The sequence below is a fragment of the Salmo salar genome, chromosome ssa05 (genome assembly GCF_905237065.1).
Source record: "Salmo salar chromosome ssa05, Ssal_v3.1, whole genome shotgun sequence".
Lineage (NCBI taxonomy): Eukaryota > Metazoa > Chordata > Actinopteri > Salmoniformes > Salmonidae > Salmo > Salmo salar.
In genome coordinates this window covers 21,052,654-21,078,003 of record NC_059446.1, presented here as the reverse complement: position 1 = coordinate 21,078,003, position 25,350 = coordinate 21,052,654, and the positions used below count along the sequence as shown (strand labels likewise).

The 25,350-nt window shown below is 42.8% G+C and overlaps 1 protein-coding gene across 3 annotated transcripts in view; it reads right to left on the bottom strand.

The window, feature by feature from the left end:
- The window catches only part of LOC100195985 (ras-related protein Rab-28), a 53,976-nt gene extending 28,928 nt beyond the window's left edge, over positions 1-25,048 (bottom strand). For 2 of the 3 annotated variants that reach the window (XM_045717976.1, XM_045717975.1), the window contains exons 1-4: positions 24,811-25,048; positions 10,132-10,228; positions 6,913-7,001; positions 4,996-5,125 (exon numbers count right to left, since the gene is read on the bottom strand). In XM_045717976.1, coding sequence (XP_045573932.1) covers positions 4,996-5,125; positions 6,913-7,001; positions 10,132-10,228; positions 24,811-24,885 — 391 coding nt within the window. In that variant the 5' untranslated portion in view covers positions 24,886-25,048. Of the gene's footprint in view, positions 1-4,995; positions 5,126-6,912; positions 7,002-10,131; positions 10,229-20,804; positions 20,859-24,810 lie in introns of those variants that run through there. The other variant, XM_045717977.1, reaches the window with a different exon arrangement.
- Positions 25,049-25,350: the final 302 nt, after the last annotated feature.

The following is a 25,350-nucleotide window of genomic DNA, read 5'->3' as shown; positions in this document are numbered from 1 at the left end:
AGCCCGATTACGCTAAGTATACTGAGGTTTGGCAAAGATAAAGGGGGGGAGGGGGGGTTGTTATTTGTGTCTGTCTCAAAAGCATTGCACAGGTACGAATAAATGGTGGGGGTCAGACTGTCCTCTTTGAAGCCTTACCCTCTGACTGTTTGTACACGATACTGTAGACATCCAAAAGCAAGTCGATAACACACTAGTACTGCATATATGATAAGTGAGAGTGAATGAAGGGAAACAACAGTAAAACATGTCAGTGGTTAAGAGAGAGAAAGCATCTCCCAGAGGACATGCCCTCTCATAAATCTGTATAGTGCAAATCATGCTCTTATAAGCTCCTGGTTAGGTCCTTCTATTTCAGTTGACATGGTCTGAGGGCTGGTGGCTACTTCACTCATTTGGATTTCATGGGAACCTACAAAAAAAATCTCAACATTCCCCCCAAGAATGCTGTATATTTTTTGTTCTATTCATTATAACTGGGTGACGGCCGGGCACTTGGTAAAAATAAAAAGAGCTATGATACATAAGTGTTAGAGGGGCTCCTCAGCAAAAGAGCGAAAGACGACGGAGCAGGGGAGGGGGAAAAAAGAAAGCAAAACAGAAATGTCTGTGTGGGCAATTCCCACAAGATAGCTAGACTAACTCTCTCTTCATGCCCTCTGAAGAAACGGAGTCCGTGAGAGGGTTCAGGGATTCATAAAGTCTCGCTAGGTAATTGATTGCTCCGGGTAGGGCAATCTGTGTGGGATTTTGTTTTTCTTCTTTGCGGACTGTAGGAGCCAAAAAAACACACATGGGCGATTCTTAGCAATATGGCCATTAAGAGCAGACTGACTGAGCGGGCGAAGGGGGGACCCTGACAGAGGGCTATACACTTCTTAAATACATATTACAGTATACACACTGACACACACTATAACAAACGCACTTACACACACGTATACACAGACACACTCACCGACAGTATACAAAATGTAGCCTAAATACGGAGGCGCCTGCCGTTAGGCCCGGGCATTAAGAGATGCGCCCTAATGCGAAGACAAGAGAATCCCTGCGCTAGACAGGCGTATTAAGCCCTGACCTAAAGGCCCCGTTGAGTAACATTAGAGAGGCTTCCTGTGTAGATACCACTCTGTGGGCCATTCATCACTGGAGCAGAGGAGGAGTGGGGTGGAGGGGTTCGAGGCTGGACAGTCGACAGCCATCATTACACACGGGGCTGTGACTGGGTGCTTTACAATAACACGGCGGCAGCAATGTCTCCCCATCTGTCAGAGGGGATGTTTAAAAAAACACAGTCATCATTATTAGTTTTATTTTGGAGAGATGCGGGTGGGGAGAGGGGGGTTCGGAAAAGGTTGTCTGGTTATCATCTAAGATCCTCTCCTCATCCAAAGTGGTGTCCAGGCGGGAGTTAGAGTAGAGGGAGGGCGCCCTGTAGCCACCACATTAGGGTCTTAAATCACTGAGGGTCACTCCCCAGAGCACGCAAACATCACCGTTCCCATCGCCCCAGGAGACCCTGCTCCTCACTATCAATTAGCTAATCGAAACACATCAATTAGCTTGAGCCGTTACACACAAAGGCCTATCTGGTATTATCGACTGCAACACACTCCTACACACATGCACACAGAAACAGGATCAGAGAAGTGGAGACAGAAGGGGAAGCGAACAATCAAGAACCCCAATAGAAAAATCAAATCTCCAGTTTCTAGCTAAATAGAGCAGGATACAGTAATACGTTCGCCGCCGTACCGCTAAATAGAGCCGAATACAGTAATCTGGTCGCAGCCATACTGCAAAATAGAGCTGGGAACAGGAATATGGTCACTGCAGTACCGCAAAATAAATCAAATCAAAATCAAATGTTATTAATCACATGCGCCGAATACAACAGGTGTAGACCTTACAGTGAAAGACTTACTTACGAGCCCCTAACCAACAATGCAGCTTAAAAAAAATATGGATAATAATAAGAAATAAAAGTAACAAGTAACTAAAGGCCAGCAGTAAAATAACAATAGCGAGACTATATCCAGGGGGTACTGGTACAGAGTCAACATGCGGGGGCACCGGTTAGTCGAGGTAATATGTACATGTAGGTAGAGTTATTAAAGTGACTATGCATTGATGATAACAACAGAGAGCAGCAGCGGTGTAAGAGGGGGGGGGCAATGCAAATAGTCTGGGTAGCCATTTGATTAGGTGTTCAGGAGTCTTATGGCTTGGGGGTAGAAGTTGTTTAGAAGCCTCTTGGGCCTAGACTTTGCGCTCCGGTACCGCTTGCTGTGCGGTAGCAGGGAACAGTATATGACTAGGGTGGAGTCATGAGTGAACAGGGAGTACAGGAGGGGACTGAGCACGCATCCCTGAGGTGCCCCTGTGTTGAGGATCAGCGTTGCGGATGGATGTGTTGTTACCTACCCTTACCACCTGGGGGCGGCCCGTCAGTTGCAGAGGGAGGTGTTTAGTCCCAGGGTCCTTAGCTTATTGATGAGCTTTCAGGGCACTATGGTGTTGAACGCTGAGCTGTAGTCAATGAATAGCATTCTCACATAGGTGTTCCTTCTGTCCAGGTGGGAAAGGGCAGTGTGGAGTACAATAGAGATTGGATCATCTGTGGATCTGTTGGGGCGGTATGCAAAACTGGAGTGGGTCTAGGGTTTCTGAGATAATGGTGTTGATGTGAGCCATGACCAGCCTTTCAAAGCACTTCATGGCTACAGACGTGAGTGCTACGGGTCAGTAGTCATTTAGGCAGGTTACCTTGGTGTTCTTGGGCACAGGGACTATGGTAGTCTGCTTAAAACATGTTGGTATTACAGACTCGGACAGGGAGAGGTTGAACATTTCAGTGAAGATACTTGCCAGTTGGTCAGCGCATGCTCACAGTACAAGTCCTGGTAATCCGTCTGGCCCTACGGCCTTGTGAATGTTGACCTGTTTAAAAGGTCTTACTCACATCGGCTGCGGAGAGTGTGATCACACAGTCTTCCGGAACAGCAGGTGCTCTCATGCATGTTTCAGCGTTATTGGCCTCGAAGCGAGCATAGAAGTAGTTTAGCTCGTCTGGCAGGCTCGTGTGACTGGGCAGCTCGCGGCTGTGCTTCCCTTTGTAGTCTGTAATGGTTTGCAAGCCCTGCCACATCCGACGAGCATCAGAGCCGGTGTCGTACGATTCGATCTTAGACCTGTATTGATGCTTTGCCTGTTTGATGGTTCGTCGGAGGGCATAGCGGGATTTCTTATAAGCTTCCGGGTTAGAGTCCCGCTCCTTGAAAGCGGCAGCTCTAGCCTTTAGCTCAGTTTGGATGTTGCCTGTAATCCATGGCTTCTGGTATGTACGTACGGTCACTGTGGGGATGACGTCATCGATGCACTTATTGACGAAGCCAGTGACTGATGTGGTGTACTCCTCAATGCCATCGGAGGAATCCCGAAACATATTCCAGTCTGTGCTAGCAAAACAGTCCTGTGGCTTAGCATGTGCTTCATCTGACCACTTTCTTATTGATCTAGTCACTGGTGCTTCCTGCTTTAATTTTTGCTTGTAAGCAGGAATCAGGAGAATAGAATTATGGTCAGACTTGCCAAATGGAAGGCGAGGGAGAGCTTTGTATGCGTCTCCTTGTGTGGAGTAAAGGTGGTCCAGAGTTTTTTCCCCCTCTGGTTGCACATTTAACATGCTGACAGAAATTTGGTAAAATATATTTAAGTTTCCCTGCATTAAAGTCCCCGGCTACTAGGAGCGCCACATCTGGGTGAGCGTTTTCTTGTTTGCTTATGGCGGAATACAGCTCATTCAATGCGGTCCACGAAAAATACAGATGAAAACTCTCTTGGTAGATCTCTTGGTAGATCGAGTATCTCATGATAGACCACACTACCTCAGGAGAGCAATAGCTCAAGACTTCCTTAGATATCGTGCACCAGCTGTTATTTACAAAAATACATAGTCCGCCGCCCCTTGTCTTACCAGACGCCGCTGTTTTATCCTGCCGGTGCAGCGTATAACCAGCCAGCTGTATGCTGATAGTATCATCGTTCAGCCACGACTCCGTGAAGCATAAGATATTACAGTTTTGAATATCCCGTTGGTAGCTTAATTTTCCGCAACTGTCATCTATTTTATTGTCCAAAGATTGTACATTTGCTAGAAGAATGGAAGGAAGTGGGTGTTCTTACGATCACCTACGAATTCTCAGAAGGCAGCCCGCCGTCCGGCCCCTTTTTCTCCGCCTCCTCTTCACGCAAATCACGGGGATCTGGGCCTGTTCCCGAGAAAGCAGTATATCGTACTGGGTACAGTAATATGGTCGCTGCTGTACTGCAAAATAGAGCTGGGTACAGTAATATGGTCGCTGCTGTACTGCAAAAAAGAGCTGGGTACAGTAATATGGTCGCTGCTGTACTGCAGAATAGAGCTGGGTACAGTAATATGGTCGCTGCTGTACTGCAAAATAGAGCTGGGTACAGTAATATGGTTGCTGCTGTACTGCTAAATTATGCAGTGTAAAGAAAAGTGAAAAAAATATTTTAAAAATGATCCGGCAGTGAAAATAGTGATTTTTCTTTACTGCACTGAAAATGACATTGTCTTCACAGCTCTCTGTGTTCATACATTATGGTTGACTCATCTGCTTAGCCTTCAGTCCCTTTTATGATGTGTAAGAGCGTGGCCTATGAGCAGAAGAAAAGAAAGGGGGAAAGTGGATACCTAGTCAGTTGCACAACTGAATGCATTCAACCGAAACGTGTCTTCCGCATTTAACCCAACCCCTCTGAATCAGATCGGTGCGGGGGGGCTGCCTTAATCAAAGTCCACGTCATCACCCGGGGAGCAGTTGTTGTTGGGGGTTAACTGATTTTTCCACCTTGCCGGTTCGGGGATTCGAACCAGCGACCTTCAGTTACTGGTCCAACGCTCATAACCACCAGGCTACCTGCGCGTGCATGTGTGCTTGCATGTGCATGTGCGCCAGCGATACTCACTTTTGTTTCCCACCAGGGAGACCACAGGCTGGACGTCAGACTCTTCATTGGCCTTCTTGACCATGCCATACCAGTCCTCCAGATTCTTAAAGCTCTGGTAGTTTGTAATGTCGTACACTAGAAGAACACCCTGAAAAACAATACCATTGAAAATCTGAAATGATGTAATCACAACATTCCAAAACAAATTCAATTTGACATCAGATGAGAACAAACATGACAGAGAGGTTGAGTGTGAACAGCAGGTGGCACTAGTGTCTGAGAAAAGACAGTCCTCTTCTTACCCCCATCCATCTCAAAACACACACTCCCCAAGGAGTTCGCACCTCCTCGGCTCTCTCTAAGTTAGTCATGGCATTAAAGACCTAGATCGCTGTTACAGATGCAGAGAGACATGCTAAGAACATACAGCCGAACCACTACGCCTACGCTCTAATTTGTCTGTTTGTGGACATCGGGGCGAGGGGAACCGCAGAGTTTTGTCCACCCAGTCAAACAAGCATAGGAAGGTAAGATGGGGGTTAGGTTAGGTTCTCTGGCCACAAAATTGGCTCTGTTGTCTGTGCTTACAAATAAAAGAGGGTAATATACGTGTGGTTATGAAGGAGGTCTCATCCCCCTCTCTTTGTCAAAATACTTTGTAAGTATTGTCAGCGTAGGTACAAAAACGGAAGTAGTCCTATAGCAAAGCACAAAAGGTGCCCATCGGAGTAACCAGACCGTTAAAGCTGGCATCTTTACTAGTTGACATGTAAACAAAGATGAAACACTTCAGTGTACATGTTAAAAACAAAAACCTCAAGTGCCAACATTGTGTCAGTTTCTCTCTTTACCATTCCAAAAGACTATAGAATATGAAAAGGAGCCAAAATAAATAGACTACCTCGCCTTTGATTGCATCATCATGAAACAGAATTGCAGCTCCTTTTTCTTCAGGAAGCGTCTGGTCCGGGACACGCAATGTCACAACACAAGGCCGGTGACGACAGTTTGTGTCAGTTACAATTACAGCGCGTCGCTACCAATGACTATGATTGATTGTCGCCCGTGGCGCGTCGAACAATGGTCGTGAAAGCCCCATAAAGCTCTGGTGAGAAACCCGCAGAGCAAAGTATTCCAATGTGGCATTGATGTACGGCATGTTGTTGTTGTGTGTGAGTGAGCGGGCGGGGCGGCTGAGGAGGTATTACAGTACAGACATGACCGGCCTACACACACACACACACACACACACACACACACACACACACACACACACACACACACACACACACACACACACACACACACACACACACACACACACACACACACACACACACACACACACACACACACGTGTTGTCTTGGTCTCTACATCCCATACAGGCCCCACGCTCTTCAGATAAACCAGATCTATAGCTATATCTATACCTCTTCAAACAAGTGCAGCTTTGAGAGCGTAGACTGTGGCTTTGGGTGACAGATAATGGTAGCCTATATAGCAACAACCACTTAGGGATGTTGCTTAGTGGAATGAGGCAAACGCACAAACATAACACTCCCACCCACGTGTTATTGCAGTGTCAACACAAACCTCGCTCTATTCACAATAATTTGTAAATATGCTTATTTTGTTAATAAATAATGAAGTTAGAGCGGGGGAAGGGAGAAAGCGAGAAAGGTGTTTCTTACTCCCCCTCATACTGTACATAGTCTAGTCCATATGACCAGCTAAGTAGTAAAACTTGGCTGCAGTCTGTGCAGGGTCCTGTTGCACTAATATTATCATAAAGGCTTATTAACTACCCAAGCCTAATAGGGAAACACTACTACATTGTAAATTTGTTAAATACAGTTAAAAAGTTCAGAGCTCTAACGTGAACAACGACAGACCACCTCAGCGTTTATTGTGTGTGTGTGTGTGTGTTACAGTACCTGAGCACCATAGACATATTTATCCAGCATTTTCCCTCCAATCGTTTGACCTCCAATATCCCACACTTGCAGGGTAACATTCAAGTTGCCTGAGGGAAGAGGAAATGGAGAAACTTAAAATCATTAGAAACTATTAAATGACTTCAATGTTTCAAACAAAAGCTGCTGCAATGCAGCCCACATATTACAAAACTATCAACGTTTAGCTTGACGCGTTAGCTTCTTTTTCATACCATCAACTTCTGACTAAAAAGTGAACGTAAGTCGATCAACTGGAAAAGAACGTGACAAGAGAAGACAAATTCAATTGTACTGTAATTTGTGAGCTTTCCATCTTGGTTGTTTTGGTTCCCTTTATATAGGCGTTTGTTTTAACAAAGCTCATAATCTTTGGGAAATCACGAGTCAGTCGTAACCGGAGCCTATATTTTGGGAAAGGGATTTCTATAATAAAACGTTGACTTTGTTCATGTACATATTGGAAACAATAAATCATAGATTAATCTTTAATTTTTAACCGCTCGCCTCTGGCAGGTCACACACGCTCCACATCCAAGAATATCCAGAGGAGAGATTCAGGGGGATGGATAGGTATGCTTACCCTGTAATTTAAACATTCTCAATACCCCTGGCCGGGAAAAAAACGAGCACTTATTAGCCTGGGAATAGCTGTTTGCATTGTGTCGTTCTCTGCCAAGTCGAGGAGAGTAAGGAGAAATATGTGGTGTTAAGAAAAATACAGATAATTAAACACAAAATAAGAAGCAAAAGAAGACTACTGTCCCAATTTATATAGGAGGGAGGTGGGGAGAGGGAGAGAGAGGGACAGGGTACAAAACCAAATCTAAATAAATATTTTCCTCCTCTGGAAAATGAAAGAGGTGGTTGAGAAAAGAAAAGAAGACCAGACAGTGAGGAGTTTGTCGGTGTGATGAGGGCCCTTCATTGGCCTAGAGCGCTTATGGCGAGCCGAGCGTACAGTGTGGACACGGCTGGACGAGCTGACCCCCACCACACAAGTCCCTGTTTCTCCGAGGAAGGAAGCGCGAGTGTTCACAGTGACTACATCTAGACTATACAGTGTCAATGTAAAGCTGCATTGAAGAGTGCAATGAATAATTGCCCTTGGTGTTACAGCATGCGAGCTATCCCCACCCATCCCCTGCAGTCGGACACAAACTTTATTTCTGTTTAAAAGACTCAACAGACCCAAAGTTTCCCTGCTTACGTGGTGAGTTAGTGGCTGTTTTTGTGTTTTTAGTAGTCTTCATTAGCTATTAGCACTGTTCAGTGGAACCCAATAAAAACACTATCAAAACATTACCATTTTGATAAGTATTAATTCACAGACCAAACATGAGACATCTGGAAGAGGTATTGTTAAAAGCACACAAAGAGAAGTTTGTGTGCCAATCGGCCTCACCTCACCTCTCTACGCGTTGGAAAATGTACATTAAGTTTGACAAGCTGGGCCTTCACGGTGAGAGGGGCCAGCGCCGGCTATACTCCCCCCCCCCCATCTTGGAGATCCCCATAGAGCCCCAGAGAGCCACACAACACATCCAGTCGAAGGCGGGCGTAGGTCCTAACGAAGCTCAGGACCACCCAAATGGCAAACACAGCCATCCTCTTCATCAGGTCAAGAGAACCCAATCCCCCAGAAAATGTGCCATTTTACAACTCGTGTTGAACCAACGTCTACTATTTTATATATATATATATATACACATACGCACGCACGCACACGTCTTGCCGTGCTGCAGATAAGTAATGGTTCTCAACTATTTTTAACAGAATCACAACAACTAAGAGTGGAATTATTTGTGCGATGTCTCATTGAAGCCTTGCCTTTCCCTACTTCACTAAGGTCTGCCTAATTATCTCTACTAAAACGTTCATGTTTTCTTTCTCCTACTATTACCAACTGAAACTGAATATAGGAATAAATGTAATAGTTTCAAGTTATTATATATTTATTTTAGTACTTAATCCACCCTTGCTTAAATGTTATTTTATTAGTCATAAAAGAATGGAGCTACTTTGCAGACTTTTGCAGCTTTATGCCTTGGCACCATTTTAAATATGCAATTTAAAATGCTGAAAATCCCCATGCCATATGGTAGGAAGTGAAAATGGGGGGCTTTAGTCTAAATATAACATTAGTCAATAAACATTTATTTTACACATCTAAGAGGATACAGAGCGAGGCTTTATTTCCGTGGGTTTGAAAATAAACAAATAAGAACATGAATGTTTTATGTGGTTCAGAACAAAGATCAGTTGAACCCCGGGATATGAATATAAAATGCTAAATGTATTTACTCTGTACTGTGCCCACAGAATTATGTGTAAGGCTCGCCTCTCTGGACATAAGCTGTCCATTGGCTTCATGGAGGGAAAAAATCCTGGTGTTTGCCCTAGAGAGAACAGCTTTCAGAATGAATAAGGATGAGAAGTGGCAGACTCTCCACAATGTGGTGCTACCAAGAAAGACACATTGAAAGTCCTGAGATAACCTGAGGAACAAAATTGTTCGGTTTTACCATGAAACACTGGGGAAGGAAAATACAAAATGCAACACATTTTGTATCAATTTGAAAATAAATTCAGAAATTCTAATGCTTTGTGTAAAAAAATAAAAAGTTAAATTGTGCACAAACTCAAATTCACATACAGCTTTTGTAAAAAGAAATGTAATAAATTCCAAGTAGGCTACTTTAATGATGTCGGAATACTTTTAGATATGCACGTTTCATAAGCAGCATTCAAGAGATTTAAAGTCAGACACTGCAGCATCTTACATCAATGTGCCTCTAACGCAGGGTTTCCCAAACTCGGTCCTCAGGACCCCAAGGGGCGCACGTTTGGGTTTTTGCCCTAGCACTAAACAGCTGATACAAATAATCAACTAATCATCAAGCTTTGATCATTTTAATCCACTGTGTAGTGCTAAGGCAAAAAACAAAACAATCACCTGGGGGGGCATGTGAGTGCGTGTGCCTGCGTGAGTGTGTGTCTATCTGTGGTGTGGTACAGAGCAGGCCGGCACACCCAAAGGAGGAAGGTGTTTTACCTGGTAGAGTTATTCTCTTCAGAAAGAACCAAAGGATGAAGGTGTCTTACCTGGCAGTTATTCTCTTCAGAAAGAACCAAAGGATGAAGGTGTCTTACCTGGCAGTTATTCTCTTCAGAAAGAACCAAAGGATGAAGGTGTCTTACCTGGTAGAGTTATTCTCTTCAGAAAGAAATCCAGGCCAATGGTCTGTTTGTACTGTTTCCCAAAGGCCTCTTGCGCAAACCTGGTGGCGAGTGACGTCTGAAACAGAGAGAGATCATGCTAAGACCCTTTTCCTGCCATTAAAACGACTAAATAAGTTGAATTCAAGCCTTATGAACAAGTCTGAGTGTTGGAGTTGGAGTGGTGTTCTGTATAACAACTAGGCCTATTCATAACTCCAAATGAACTGGGCCCATGATTTCTTTTTTTAATATATATATATATATAAAAAAAGTCATGGGCCCAGTTCATATATATATATATATATATATAAAATATAAATAAATATCATTATTTTTAAAGAGTACACTGCTTGGGAAGACGTTTACCCTAGCAATTGTAATTAATGTGAGGTAAGCTAAAGCAATTACCTCTGCTGTCTCGCAAAGCTATCAAGGCCTGCCTGACTGTAAAAATCCAAGTGAATTAAGAAAACAGGTGTCTGGGTAGACGAGTCATACATCCTAACTACAGCTTCTAATTGCCACTGCACAAAATTAGAAAACTCCATCTCTCCATGTCACTAGGCTAGTCTTAAAACCATGGGAATTCACAGCACAGACTTGACATGCCAAGTTTAATTCATTTTGATGGATGAGGACAAGAAAAAAAGCGCTAGATGTCTATTAGCTATCTTTAGAGCAGTGTGCTTACATAAACATGGAGGGATAATGGAACAGTGGGGCTTCCTAAGTCTTCCTGTGGTGAATTCATTTTATGTACTACTTGACTATCACTGAAGGTTATAGAATTTGAAATAAATTGTTTCTTTACGTCCAGAGAGCATTCATATAATCTACTGCCATTTATTTTCTGATATAGTTCAAGTTGCCAACAATACGTCAAAAATAAAGGACAGAAAAGTCATATGGAACTGACGCCAAAAGGGAACACACAGGGGACTACAGTTAAACCTGTTATCTACATTAGGCAAAACATTCAAGCATAGGCTATTTCAACTTTTTGCGCCATGAAAATATGCCCAATTTCAGTCAATCATTATGTTGCAACTCCACTGTAGAGTATTGTAAGGTCTATCCCAAATACAATCGCTGAAGAGGAGTCATCTTGGCAGCGATTTCTCATGTGGCTGAATAGGACAGATCTTCATTATATTGAAGTGGAGTCATCTTGGCAGCTGTTTCTCATGTGGCTGAATAGGACAGATCTTCATTATATTGAAGAGTCATCATCTAGGCAGCTGTTTCTCAAGTGGCTGAATAGGACAGATCATCAAATGAAATTGTATTGGTCACATATACACATGGTTAGCAGATGTTAATGCAAGTACGGTGAAATGCGTATGCTTCTAGTTCCCGACAGTACAGTAATATCTAACAAGTAATCTAACAATTCCACAACAACTACCCAGTACACACAAATCTAAGTAAAGGGATGGAATAAGAATATGTACATATAAATATAGATGAGCGATGACTGAGCGGCATAGGCAAGATGCAATAGATGGTATAGAATACAGTATATACATATGAGATAAGTAGCGCAAGATATGTAAACATTATTAAAGTGGAATTATTAAAGTGACTAGTGATCCATTTATTAAAGTGGCCAATGATTTTGAGTCTATATGTAGGCAGCAGCGAGGAGTCATCTTGGCAGCTGTTTCTCAAGTGGCTGAATAGGACAGATCTTCATTAGACTGAAATACCCCAAATACCTTGGAGGCCAACGCTTTCTACATAGGTTGCAGTGTCCTTATACTTTCATTAAACTTAAGCCTTCGACTCTGAAATCGTGCGTTGACCAAAAGGTCTGAAAAAGTCGACTTGTTGAGCATTTCACAAGCTCAATGCTGAGTGACAACTTACTGGAGGTGACTGACACAACAAGGAGAAAATTGGCCATTTAAGTAGCCCACACAATCACTGACAACACAGGAATAACTATCCCGGACAGCAACAATCTATTCCACATGCTGGCGTTGGCTTAGGGAGCCATTGGTCTTGGCATTCCAGTAGCTTGGCTCTACTCCCTCTTCATAGGACCCTTTTTTCCACCATACAATTGGAACTAACCAGGGCATGTAAAAGCTGGCGTAATCCAGACTTCTCTTCAATAAGGAGACGGCACAGGGTCACCAATGATACCACTGCCGGGAAATGAGGGAAGTTCCATTGAGAGAGAGAGAGAGAGAGAGAGAGAGAGAGAGAGAGAGAGAAGAGGTAGGAGAGAGAGAGAGAGAGGGAAAGAGGTAGGAGAGAGAGAGAGAGAGAGGGAAAGAGGTAGGAGAGAGAGAGAGAGAGAGAGAGAGAGGGAAAGAGGTAGGAGAGAGAGAGAGAGAGAGAGAGGGAAAGAGGTAGGAGAGAGAGAGAGAGAGGGAAAGAGGTAGGAGAGAGAGAGAGGGAATGAGGGAAAGAGGTAGGAAAGAGAGAGAGAGGGAAAGAGGGAAAGAGGTAGGAGAGAGAGAGAGAGAGAGGGAAAGAGGTAGGAGAGAGAGAGAGAGGGAAAGAGGTAGGAGAGAGAGAGAGGGAAAGAGGTAGGAGAGAGAGAGAGAGGGAAAGAGGTAGGAGAGAGAGAGAGAGGTAAAGAGGTAGGAGAGAGAGAGGGAAAGAGGTAGGAGAGAGAGAGAGAGAGGTAGGAGAGAGAGAGAGAGAGGGAAAGAGGTAGGAGAGAGAGAGAGAGAGGGAAAGAGGTAGGAGAGAGAGAGAGAAAGAGGTAGGAGAGAGAGAGAGAGAGGGAAAGAGGTAGGAGAGAGAGAGAGAGAGGTAAAGAGGTAGGAGAGAGAGAGGGAAAGAGGTAGGAGAGAGAGAGAGGGAAAGAGGTAGGAGAGAGAGAGAGAGAGGGAAAGAGGTAGGAGAGAGAGAGGGAAAGAGGTAGGAGAGAGAGAGGGAAAGAGGTAGGAGAGAGAGAGGGAAAGAGGTAGGAGAGAGAGAGGGAAAGAGGTAGGAGAGAGAGAGGGAAAGAGGTAGGAGAGAGAGAGGGAAAGAGGTAGGAGAGAGAGAGAGAGAGGGAAAGAGGTAGGAGAGAGAGAGAGAGGGAAAGAGGTAGGAGAGAGAGAGAGAGGGAAAGAGGTAGGAGAGAGAGAGGGAAAGAGGTAGGAGAGAGAGAGAGAGAGGGAAAGAGGTAGGAGAGAGAGAGAGAGAGGGAAAGAGGTAGGAGAGAGAGAGAGAGAGGGAAAGAGGTAGGAGAGAGAGAGAGAGAGGGAAAGAGGTAGGAGAGAGAGAGAGGGAAAGAGGTAGGAGAGAGGGAAAGAGGTAGGAGAGAGGGAAAGAGGTAGGAGAGAGAGAGAGAGAGGGAAAGAGGTAGGAGAGAGAGAGGGAAAGAGGTAGGAGAGAGAGAGATAGCAAGTCACAGTATGTCCATGATGTGACATCACTAATATTTAATGTGAGCTTAGTTAGGGTGCTTTCCTGTCGACAAAGGATCCTTCCATTTCTACCATATGCTGACAAGTAGCAATACATATCTTAGATTTAGGATAGTTTATTAATTCCTACTCTGCATGTATGCTATGCTATTTCAACAACACAAATATGTCGAGTTAAAAGTCCTTTAGCTTCTGTAATGTCACGTGACGCCTGATGAAACTGGGAGTATCCATATTTTTGACAGCTCCTACCTCAGGTGGTGGACAAGCCTTCACACATCTCCCCTACATTTTTCTGAATGGACAACCGCATGTGAAAATACCCCGCAAGATGCCGTCCAAGAAAAACTGATCCGATTGCAATTTGCTGAGCAAATTGACATTAATAAGGGGGGAAACAGCATTCAAGATGTCAGTCACTGGTGCCTATTCAAAATAGGGGTATGGGTCCTGTTTTCTGCCCAAAACAGACAAGCAGGTAAGTCATGGAGACAGTGATGAACTGACACCTGGCAGCAGTGTGAGGGGGGGTTATTAATGTAGCGTTTCTACTGAAAACTAAGCTGTGTGTGTTCTCTGTCCGCCTGAAGAACTTCTCAGACTGGGAACATTCATTTTTCTCGTTGAGCCTACATAGGGTAACTGCTCCATTTGTTTTCTTTCTCTCAGAGGGGGAAAAATGACTTTCAAGAGACTAGTGAAGCCGAAAAACCCTTCAAATCACTGCAACACATTCACACAATAATTTGAGGATTCAGAGATGCACTGAAGAAGAAAAATTGCAGCATTGTCATGACAACCTCTTTGCCTTGCTGCCACCTGTCTGTGCTGTAGAAAATATATTTTCGGGGGGCGGCAGGTAGCCTAATGGTTAGAGCGTTGGACTTGTAACTGAAAGGTTGCAAGATCGAATCCCTGAGCTGACAAGGTACAAATTTGTCATTCTGCCCCTGAACAAGGCAGTTAACCCACTGTTCCTAGGCCGTCATCGAAAATAAGAATGTGTTTAACTGACTTGCCTGGTTAAATAAAAGTTATTTTTTAAAAACATTTTATTGGTACATTTACCTGCATTATGATCATGCAGGCAAAGCAGTCTCATACAAAACACTTGTCCATAATAAACCTGAACATTTGCATGTAGGCTTTTCTGCAAAGTAGGCTATAGCGCCTAGGTCTGGAAAATATTGGCCTAGCCTATATCTACCAGGAAGAGAATGAACGAAAGACTGAAATAGTTTTAGGTGAGGTTAATACAAGTTTCTATTTTTTTGTGTGTGTCCAGAATGGTGACTGGTTTTATTACTGGCCTCAGTGCTGACAGAAAGCAAGTAACCTAACAATGATCCAGACACCGTGTGAACATTTAATCACTGCAGAACTCTCCAGCCTCTTCCCACTAAACTTCTACCACAGTTGGTTATACTCTAAACGTAATAGAAGAGCATAGGCGTGAACTGAAAGCTTCTCATTAAGAAAACAATAAACGCATGTAGAGGGTTTTTAACAAGAATAACAGCATATGAGTCTTAAAGATGTGTGCAATCTGGAGCGAGGTCAATACTATTTCTGAGGTCTGAGACTTGTCCCCTGCTGGTTCATATGAATGAATCGGTCATGACTGCAAAGCAACAACGGTCATGTTAATGCGCTGCTTCTGCAGCAGGGAGTCAACTGAGAAAACAACTTTAACTCCTGAATATAGCATATGGCAAGGAGAGGGTTCACTTAAAAAAATGTAGGCTACACTTTTTCCTCTACTCAACCACAAGCTGATTTTGAGATTCTAGACACTATTTTATCTACATTGAATAGTATACCTGAGTGAGCCAATAGACCTAGGACTATATAATTGCCCTGTAACCTAGACCTACAATATGAATTATGTGAGAACAGGTTTAAAAATGTAGACAGGTGTGTGCCTTTCCAAATCATGTCCAATCAAATGTATTTACCACAGATGGACTCCAAGTTGTTGAAACATCAAGGATGATCAATGGAAACAGGATGCACCTGAGCTCAATTTCGAGTCCCATAGCAAAGGGTCTGAATAATTATGTAAATAAGGCATATTTTTATATATCTCTCACATACATTTGCAAAACTTTCTAAAAACCTGTTTTCCCTTTGTCATTATGGGGTATTGTGTGTAGATTTAATCGATTTTAGAACAAGGCTGAAACGTAACAAAATGTGGAAAAAGTGAAGAGGTCTGAATACTTTCCGAATGCACTGTATCTAGGCTGCTAGGCTACCATGTACTAGGCAATACAGCAACTACATTTATTGTGTAGTCCACACACACCTGTGTGGCTTACCTGTAATCACTGGCTAACATAGTAAAATTAGACAACCAGAGTACCATGGTCCAAAAGTTGACAAAAAATCCCTCCAACAACACATGCAACCTGGATTAAGGGTCAGGAACGATTAATAGGTTTACAAGACTGGATTCATGCCAGATATAAATCCACTATGCCATCTTTGAAACAACTTATAGATCTGTTACACAGTAACAGTACTTTGATCATCTTGGCAATCTCCCTCTGAACAAATGAAGACTGGAGCATATAGTGTACAAACCATTACGAACGACACCGAGTTTTATTTCATAGCTTTTTTCATTATTGGACATAAGACTGTAAAAGTCACCAGGAAATCAGCTCAGTGATTATACATTTAGGAAATCTGTTCCCACGTATTCCCACACTTAAATAGAGAGACATACAGTGCATTTGGGAAAGCATTAAAGACCCCTTCGCTTTTTCCACATTTTGCTATGTTATTCTAAAAAAATATACATATAGTTTTTTAATTCATCAATCTACACACAATACCCCATACTGACAAAGCGAAAACAGGTTTTTAGAAATTGTGTGAAAAATGTATGAAAAATAACAGAAATACCTTATTTAAGTATTCAGACCCTTTGCAAAGAGACTCGTAATTGATTGGAGTCCACCTGTGGTAAATTCAATTGATTGGACATGATTTGGAAAGGAACACACCTGTCTATACAAAGGTCCCACAGTTGACAGTGCATGGCAGAGTAAAAACCAAGCCATAAGGTCGAAGGAATTGTCCGTAGAGCTCCCAGACAGGATCGTGTCGAGGTACAGATCTGGGGAAGGGTACCAAAACATTTCTGCAGCATTGAAGGTCCCCAAGAACACAGTGGCCTCCATCATTCTTAAATGGAAGAAGTTTGGAAACACCAAGACTCTTCCTAGAGCTGGCCGCACAGCCAAACTGAGCAATCAGGGGAGAAGGGTCTTGGTCAGGGAGGTGACCAAGAACCTGATGGTCAATCTGACAGAGTTCTTCTGTGGAGATGGGTCAAGCATCTCTACAGCACTCCACCAATCTGGCCTTTATGGTAGAGTGGCCAGACGGAAGCCACTCCTCAGTAAAAGTCACATGACAGCCCGCTTGGAGTTTGCGAAAAGGCACCCGAAGACACTCAGACCATGAGAAACAAGATTCTCTGGTCTGATGAAACCAAGATTGAAACCTTTGGCCTGAATGCTAAGTGTCACGTCTGGAGGAAATCTGGGATCATCCCTACGGTAAAGCATGGTGGTGGCAGCATCATGCTGTGGGGATTATTTTCAGCGGCAGGGACTGGGAGACTAGTCAGGAAAGAGGGAAAGATAAAACGGAGCAAAGTACAGAGAGATCCTTGATGACAACCTGCTCCAGAGTGGTCAGGACCTCAGACTGGGGCAACGGTTCACCTTCCAACAGGACAACGACCCTAACCACACAGCCAGGACAATGCAGGTGTGGCTTCGGGAAAAGTCTCTGAATGTCCTTGAATGGCCCCGCCAGAGCCCAGACTCGAACCCGATCAAACATCTTTGGAGAGACTTGAAAATAGCTGTGCAGCAACATTCCCCATCCAACTTGACAGATCTTGAGAGGATCTGCAGAGAAGAATGGGAGAAACTCTCGAAATACAGGTGTGCCAAGGTTGTAGCGTTATACCAAAGAAGACTCGAGGCTGTAATCACTGCAAAAGGTGCTTCAACAAAGTACTGAGTAAAGGGTCAAAATACTTACGTACAGTTGAAGTCGGAAGTTTACATGCACCTTAGTTTTTCACAATTCCTGACATTTAATCCTAGTAAAAATTCCCTGTTTTAGGTCAGTTAGGATCCCCAGTTTATTTTAAGAATGTGAAATGTCAGAATAATAGTAGAGAGAATGATTGATTTAGCTTTTATTTCTTACATCACATTCCCAGTGGGTCAGAAGTTTACATACACTCAATTAGTATTTGGTAGCATTGCCTTTAAATTGTTTAACTTGGGTCAAACAAGTCAGGTCGCCTTCCACAAGCTTCCCACAATAAGTTGGGTGAATTTTGGCCCATTACTCCTGACAGAGCTGGTGTAACTGAGTCTGGTTTGTAGGCCTCCTTGCTTGCACACACTTTTTCAGTTCTGCCCACACATTTTCTATAGGATTGAGGTCAGGGCGTTGTGATGGCCACTCCAATACCTTGACTTTGTTGTCCTTGAGCCATTTTGCCACAACTTTGGAAGTATGCTTGGGGTCATTGTCCATTTGGAAGACCCATTTGCGACCAAGCTTTAACATCCTGACTGATGTCTTGAGATATTGCATCAATATATCCACATAATTTTCCTTCCTCAGTATGCCATCTATTTTGTGAAGTGCACCAGTCCCTCCTGCAGCCGCGCAACATGATGCTGCCACCCCCACGCTTCACGGTTGGGATGGTGTTCTTCAGCTTGCAAGCCTCCCCCTTTTTCCTCCAAACATAACGATGGTCATTATGGCCAAACAGTTCTATTTTTGTTTCATCAGACCATTTCTCCAAAAAGTGCGATCTTTGTCCCCATGTGTGGTTGGTTGCAAACCGTAGTCTGGCTTTTTTATGGCGGTTTTGGAGCAGTAGCTTCTTCCTTGCTGAGTGGCCTTTCAGGTTATGTTGATATAGGACTCGTTTTACTGTGGATATAGATACTTTTGTACCCGTTACCTCCAGTATCTTCACAAGGTCCTTTGCTGTTGTTCTGGGATTGATTTGCACTTTTCGCAACAAAGTACGTTCATCTCTAGGAGACAGAACGCGTCTCCTTCCTGAGCGGTATGACGGCTGCGTGGTGTTTATACTTGCGTACTATTGTTTGTACAGATGAAAGTGGTACCTTCAGGCGTTTGGAAATTGGTCCCAAGGATGAACCAGACTTGTGGAGGTCTACATTTTTTCCCCTGAGGTCTTTCTTTAGATTTTCCTATGTCAAGCAAAGAGGCACTGAGTTTGAAGGTAGGCCTTGAAATACATCCACAGGTACACCTCAAATTGACTCAAATTATGGAAATTAGCCTATCAGAAGCTTCTAAAGCCATGACATCATTTTCTGGAATTTTCCAAGCTGTTTAAAGGCACAGTCAACTTAGTATATGTAAACTTCTGACCCACTGGAATTGTGATACAGTGAATTATAAGTGAAATAATCTGTCAGTAAACAATTGTTGGAAAAATTACTTGTGTCATGCACAAAGTAGATGTCCTAACCGACTTGCCAAAACTTTAGTTTGTTAACAAGAAATTTGTGGAGTGGTAGAAAAACGAGTTTTAGTTACTCCTACCTAAGTGTATGTAAACTTCTGACTTCAACTGTAAATGTGATATTTCCGGTTTTTGTATTTGTAATAAATTTGCTAAAATTTAAAAAACTGTTTTTGCTTTGTCATGATGGGGTATTGTGTGTTGATTGATGAGGAGAAAAAAAACTATTTAACCCATTTTAGAATAATGCTCTAATGCAACAAAAATGTTGAAAAGTCAAGGGGTCTGAATACTTTACGAATGCACTGTATGTTATCGTATCCCAATGTAATCAAGGGTTGAAATTATCCTGTTTTTGCCAAATACTATATCTGTTTGGGATTCTTGCAGTGAATTTGCAGTGAACAAATTATTTATGACAGTAGCTAGGTTTCCATCAAAATGACAACAGCTTTTCATGTGAATATTCTAAAATCTGCATAATAACAATGTATCATGTGATGGGCTAATATGTTGGATAGATGTCAAAAAGCTTAGAGAAGACAAATGCAAAAAGTGTCCCACTTTACAGTACCAGTCAAAAGTTTGGACACACCTACTCATTCATGGGTTTTTCTTCATTTTTACTATTTTCTGCATTGTAGAATAATAGTGAAGATATCAAAACTATGAAATAACACTAAAAAAAGTGTTAAACAAATCAAAACATATTTAGATTCTTCAAAGTAGCCACCCTTTGCCTTGATGACTCAACATTCCATGACATACACTAAGGCATTGTTGGCAGAATAGATGGATGCGGTTCACAACATGATTAATATAATTCACCAATACATTTCTTGGTAGTCCAAAAACTATTGCTATCAGTTTGTAAATCACAGCTGGACTGGTACATTGTTTGCTGCCTGCATTTGGGATGCACTATTTCAATTCCAATGACTCAATATTTTGGACAAAACCGGACGAATGTAACTACGGCTGGGAATGTCAATACAATCCAACTAGCAAGGGCAATGATCACAACAGTTACAACGTGGCAAATAGGCTAGCATATCTATTTATATAGTAAGCTAAAAACACGGAGCCTAATGTTAGCTACTTAGCGAGCTAAGAGGATGTCATGTAATGTTATTGGAGGAGTGGGTGACTGACTTTTCCCCCTCATATCGTTTTTCGGTGGCTATACACAGCTAAAGTCGCAGGTGTTATTTAATTAGCTTGCAAGAACTTGAACTACTGTTATCCAGTTAGCATATATCTTGTGTTTGCAAATTCACGATTTCAGAGCACTCTCGACTGAGTGCCATAACGCTGAAAAACTGATGATTTTACGAACGCGCAACACCCACCAGATATGACCGGTGTTAGTAAACGTAAACAAAAAAATTATAATAGTAGCGAACACTTTAGATAACGTGTAAACACCCTAACCAGTTCTGCTACGGCGAGTAAAATTGTAAGACTGATGAGTGCTCTCATTTGTGTCTGGAAGTACCTAGCTAGCAAACTAGCCACATTTAGCCAGTTAGCTTGGGTGCTTGGTTAGGACAAATATGAATGCATTGGCAGGCAAGCTGCAGATGGACGAGTAGGCTACATTCCCCATTGTTTAACAGTGCAATTTTGATGAGCAACTAGCTGAAGAAGTTTGAATGTGTTTACCTAAATGTTCTTTGTTAGATTTTAGTTCATCTTGCTCTGGCTAGCATTAGTTGTTGATGTGAATAACTGAGGGAGAGAGAGCCTACCATTTTCATGGTTGTTTGATCAACAGGTCTGTAAAGTTCCAAAATGTAAGAGGACTCCCGTGGTATTTACATATTTGCAGAAATCCATTCAGGTGTATTTTGTGGCTTTTGGCGAATGCGTTCTAATGATCTAAAGTCGTGCTGTTGCAACTGCCTGTAAACACACAGTCCTGTTCAAAGTGAATGATGGCAGGCCTGTGTGACAAATGGCTTCTTTGCATAAAAACCTACTGTAGCTCTGATTGGCTATGGCACAACGGTCTGTGTAGACTCCGGTCAACTGTGGCTCAGTTGGTAGAGCATGGTGTTTGCAACGCCAGGGTCGTGGGTTCGATTCCCACGGGGGACCAGTACGGGGGAAAATGTATGCATTCACCACTGTAAGTCGCTCTGGATAAGAGCGTCTGCTAAATGACTAAAATGTAAAATATCAATATTTGCGCATAATGGGGTTTCCACCACCATTTCTCGCATTATTAAATTGACCCACAATAAAAGATCCCAAAATGGCTAGCGTATTTTCTTTTGTCAACAATTGGAAAGTCTACCAACCAATGTGGTACCTTACTGAGGTACCTTACAGATGTGTGGGGTACAGAGAAGAGGTAGTCATTCAAAAATTGTTAAAAACTATTGCAAACTTATTGTGTGACTTGTTAAGTACATTTTTACTCCTGAATGTATTTAGGCTTATTGACTTAAAACATTTCAGCATTTCATTTTTTATAAATCTGTTGGGTTTTTTTAATCGAAAAACATAATTCCACAATGACATTATGGGGTATTGTGTGTAGTCCAGTGATGCAAAATCTAAATTTAATCAATTTTAAATACAGGCTGTAACACAACAAAATGTGGAACAAGTCAAGGGGGGTGAATAATTTCTGAAGGCACTATAATTGGGGAACTCTGGCCTATAGTTTCTATCAGAGCAAAATAATATCCTGAACTCATCAGCCCTAAATGTGACAGATTAGGGTGATACTTCTGTCTCCTTCCTGATGTTCTTCAACCATGGACCTAATCACTGTGGCCCAACCTGGTCTCAGAGCATTTCGGATTAGTAAATCTGAGACACTCCATTGAGTATGATATGTTAAGCTTCGCATGGTATTTTTAAACTGTGGATGCCATCATCCATTTCATATACACTGCTCAAAAAAATAAAGGGAACACTTAAACAACACAATGTAACTACAAGTCAATCACACTTCTGTGAAATCAAACTGTCCACTTAGGAAGCAACACTGATTGACAATAAAGTTCACATGCTGTTGTGCAAATGGAATAGACAACAGGTGGAAATTATAGGCAATTAGCAAGACACCACCAATAAAGGAGTGGTTCTGCAGGTGGGGACCACAGACCACTTCTCAGTTCCTATGCTTCCTGGCTGATGTTTTGGTCACTTTTGAATGCTGGCGGTGCTGTCACTCTAGTGGTAGCATGAGACGGAGTCTACAACCCACACAAGTGGCTCAGGTAGTGCAGCTCATCCAGGATGGCACATCAATGCGAGCTGTGGCAAGAAGGTTTGCTGTGTCTGTCAGCGTAGTGTCCAGAGCATGGAGGCGCTACCAGGAGACAGGCCAGTACATCAGTAGACATGGAGGAGGCCGTAGAAGAGCAACAACCCAGCAGCAGGACCGCTCCCTCCGCCTTTGTGCAAGGAGGAGCAGGAGAAGCACTGCCAGAGACCTGCAAAATGACCTCCAGCAGGCCACAAATGTGCATGTGTCTGCTCAAACGGTCAGAAACAGACTCCATGAGGGTGGTATGAGGGCCCGACGTCCACAGGTGGGGGTTGTGCTTACAGCCCAACACCGTGCAGGACGTTTGGCATTTGCCAGAGAACACCAAGATTGGCAAATTCGCCACTGGCGCCCTGTGCTCTTCACAGATGAAAGCAGGTTCACACTGAGCACGTGACAGACGTGACAGAGTCTGGAGACGCCGTGGAGAACGTTCTGCTGCCTGCAACATCCTCCAGCATGACCGGTTTGGCGGTGGGTCAGTCATGGTGTGGGGTGGCATTTCTTTGGGGGCCTGTGCTCGCCAGAGGTAGCCTGACTGCCATTAGGTACCGAGATGAGATCCTCAGACCCCTTGTAAGACCATATGCTGGTGCGGTTGGCCCTGGGTTCCTCCTAATGCAAGACAATGCTAGACCTCATGTGACTGGAGTGTGTCAGCAGTTCCTGCAAGAGGAAGGCATTGATGCTATGGACTGGCCCGCCCGTTCCCCAAACCTAAATGAATCCAATTGAGCACATCTGGGACATCATGTCTCGCTCCATCCACCAACGCCACGTTGCACCACAGACTGTCTAGGAGTTGGCGGATGCTTTAGTCCAGGTCTGGGAGGAGATCCCTCAGGAGACCATCCGCCACATCAGGAGCATGCCCAGGCATTGTAGGGAGGTCATAAAGGCACGTGGACGCCACACACACTACTGAGCCTCATTTTGACTTGTTTTAAGGACATTACATCAAAGTTGGATCAGCCTGTAGTGTGGTTTTCCACTCTAATTTTGAGTGTGACTCTAAATCCAGACCTCAGTGGGTTGATAAATTGGATTTCCATTGATTATTTGTGTGATTTTGTTGTCAGCACATTCAACTAAGTATTTAATAAGATTATTTCTTTCATTCAGATCTAGGATGTGTTGTGTAAGTGTTCCCTTTATTTTTTTGAGCAGTATATTATGTTATGAGTTACAATTCGTACAATATGTTACAAATTTGCTAAATGTATATGTTATGAACTCAAAATTGTTGTGGCTAATGGCTAATGTTAGATAGGCTAGGGGTTAAGGTTAAAGGGTTAATGTTAGGGGGGGGGTAACGGTTAAGGTTGGCTAACATGCTAAGTAGTTACAAAGTAGCTCAAAGGTAGTAGGTAGTTGAAAAGTTGCTAATTAGCTAAAACTGTCCGTGATGAGATTTGAACAGGCAACGTTTGGGTTACTAGCCGTTCTCATTATACACCTACGCCCACCCAACACATTTAGCCTTAAGTAACCTTCTGTCTTATTAGGCTGGACAATAGAACGAGTCAAAATTCACACAAGGCTGAAAAATGGCAACAGAATGTTGGCTAAGCTAGAACACTAGCGCGAACCCATAGCAAATGAATAGAAACAAACATTTGGAGTAACACTTAGAATTCCATTTCGCCTAAATGGCACAAAAAAATGTATTTTTATTTTACCACTACACTGTGTTCTTAGGATGAAACTGAAAAATAACTTGTGTAGATAGTAAACATCCAACATCTATTTCTGGTCTAGCGATCGATGACAGCAGAGTAAGCTGCCTAACCTTATGTAATTAGAAAGAGGAGAATATGCTGATTCGCAATCCAAATATACGCATTGCGAGATATTTGGCAAAATATACCAGCATGCCTCTCCATTTACATTTACTATGTTGCGTCTGGTCTATGAGACCAGGTTGTGTGGCCGGGAAACATGTTATGCACCGCAGGCGTAATTGTCCTTTCTGTTGACACTGACTGTTGGGAAGATAATTCAGAGGACAGTAGCTAGCTCTCATCATAGACAATGACTAGACTTTGTTCCATGTCGTTAGTTAGCTCCACAGGAACACAAACTAATGCTATTAACATCACTCTGGCCCCTGTTGTGAAAAATTAAGACGGTAACTAACCAACTAAATTAGCAGCATTGGCTATAGTTAGCTATGCTAAAACAAAAACACTGCCTGTTTGACAAACCTCGGTGGTTTGGTTCATGGTTCTACCTGTCTGAAGAGCTAACGTTAGCTAGCAGCTAACAAGCATAGGTAAAACGTTGGTCTTGCACACGCAGCTACGCAGGACAATTCTGTAAGATACTTCTGAGCTAAAGTTATCTACTGCACAGTAATTTACCCAATTGCCCCCGTGACATAGCTATGTTGCTAGCTATTCAGCTAACGTAACTCAAAATAATAAGTCTAGCTGCTAACTACCGTTAGCTAGCTAACTAATCTAAAAATCCCTCACCTTCCCCGATGCGCCGTCTCCGATGACTACAATTTTAAGTTGCTTATCTTGACTGTCCTCTTCTGAGTCCGACATATTGAAATATATTGCAATGAAGATAGTATTGTACTGAAAATGTAGCTACTGCTATTCACAGTAATATAGTCAAAGCTTTTAAATATAGCTAGCTTGCTAATCAGTTAGCTAAAATAGACCCAGCACCAGGCAACCAGACGCCATTTTTCACCAGCCACTGATGCCAGGCATGTTCCATTTATGTTTTGTAAGCCTGTTATTTACAAACCCTTTATCGGCCAACTGAAATACTTGTACATTAAGGACACATTTGATGTTACAACTTTTATGTAAAAAAATATCATCCAAGAGTAGCAAATAAAGAAGGTTAAAATGTTCATTGAATAAAACTGCTTTACAATGGACCAGTCCAAGGACCTGAACACTCAACAGTGACCATAGAGTAAGCGTCCTTGTTTCTATGGTAATCAAGGTCAAAGACTGAGAGGCATTCTTCCCAGATAAATAAATGTAGAATTTAAAAGT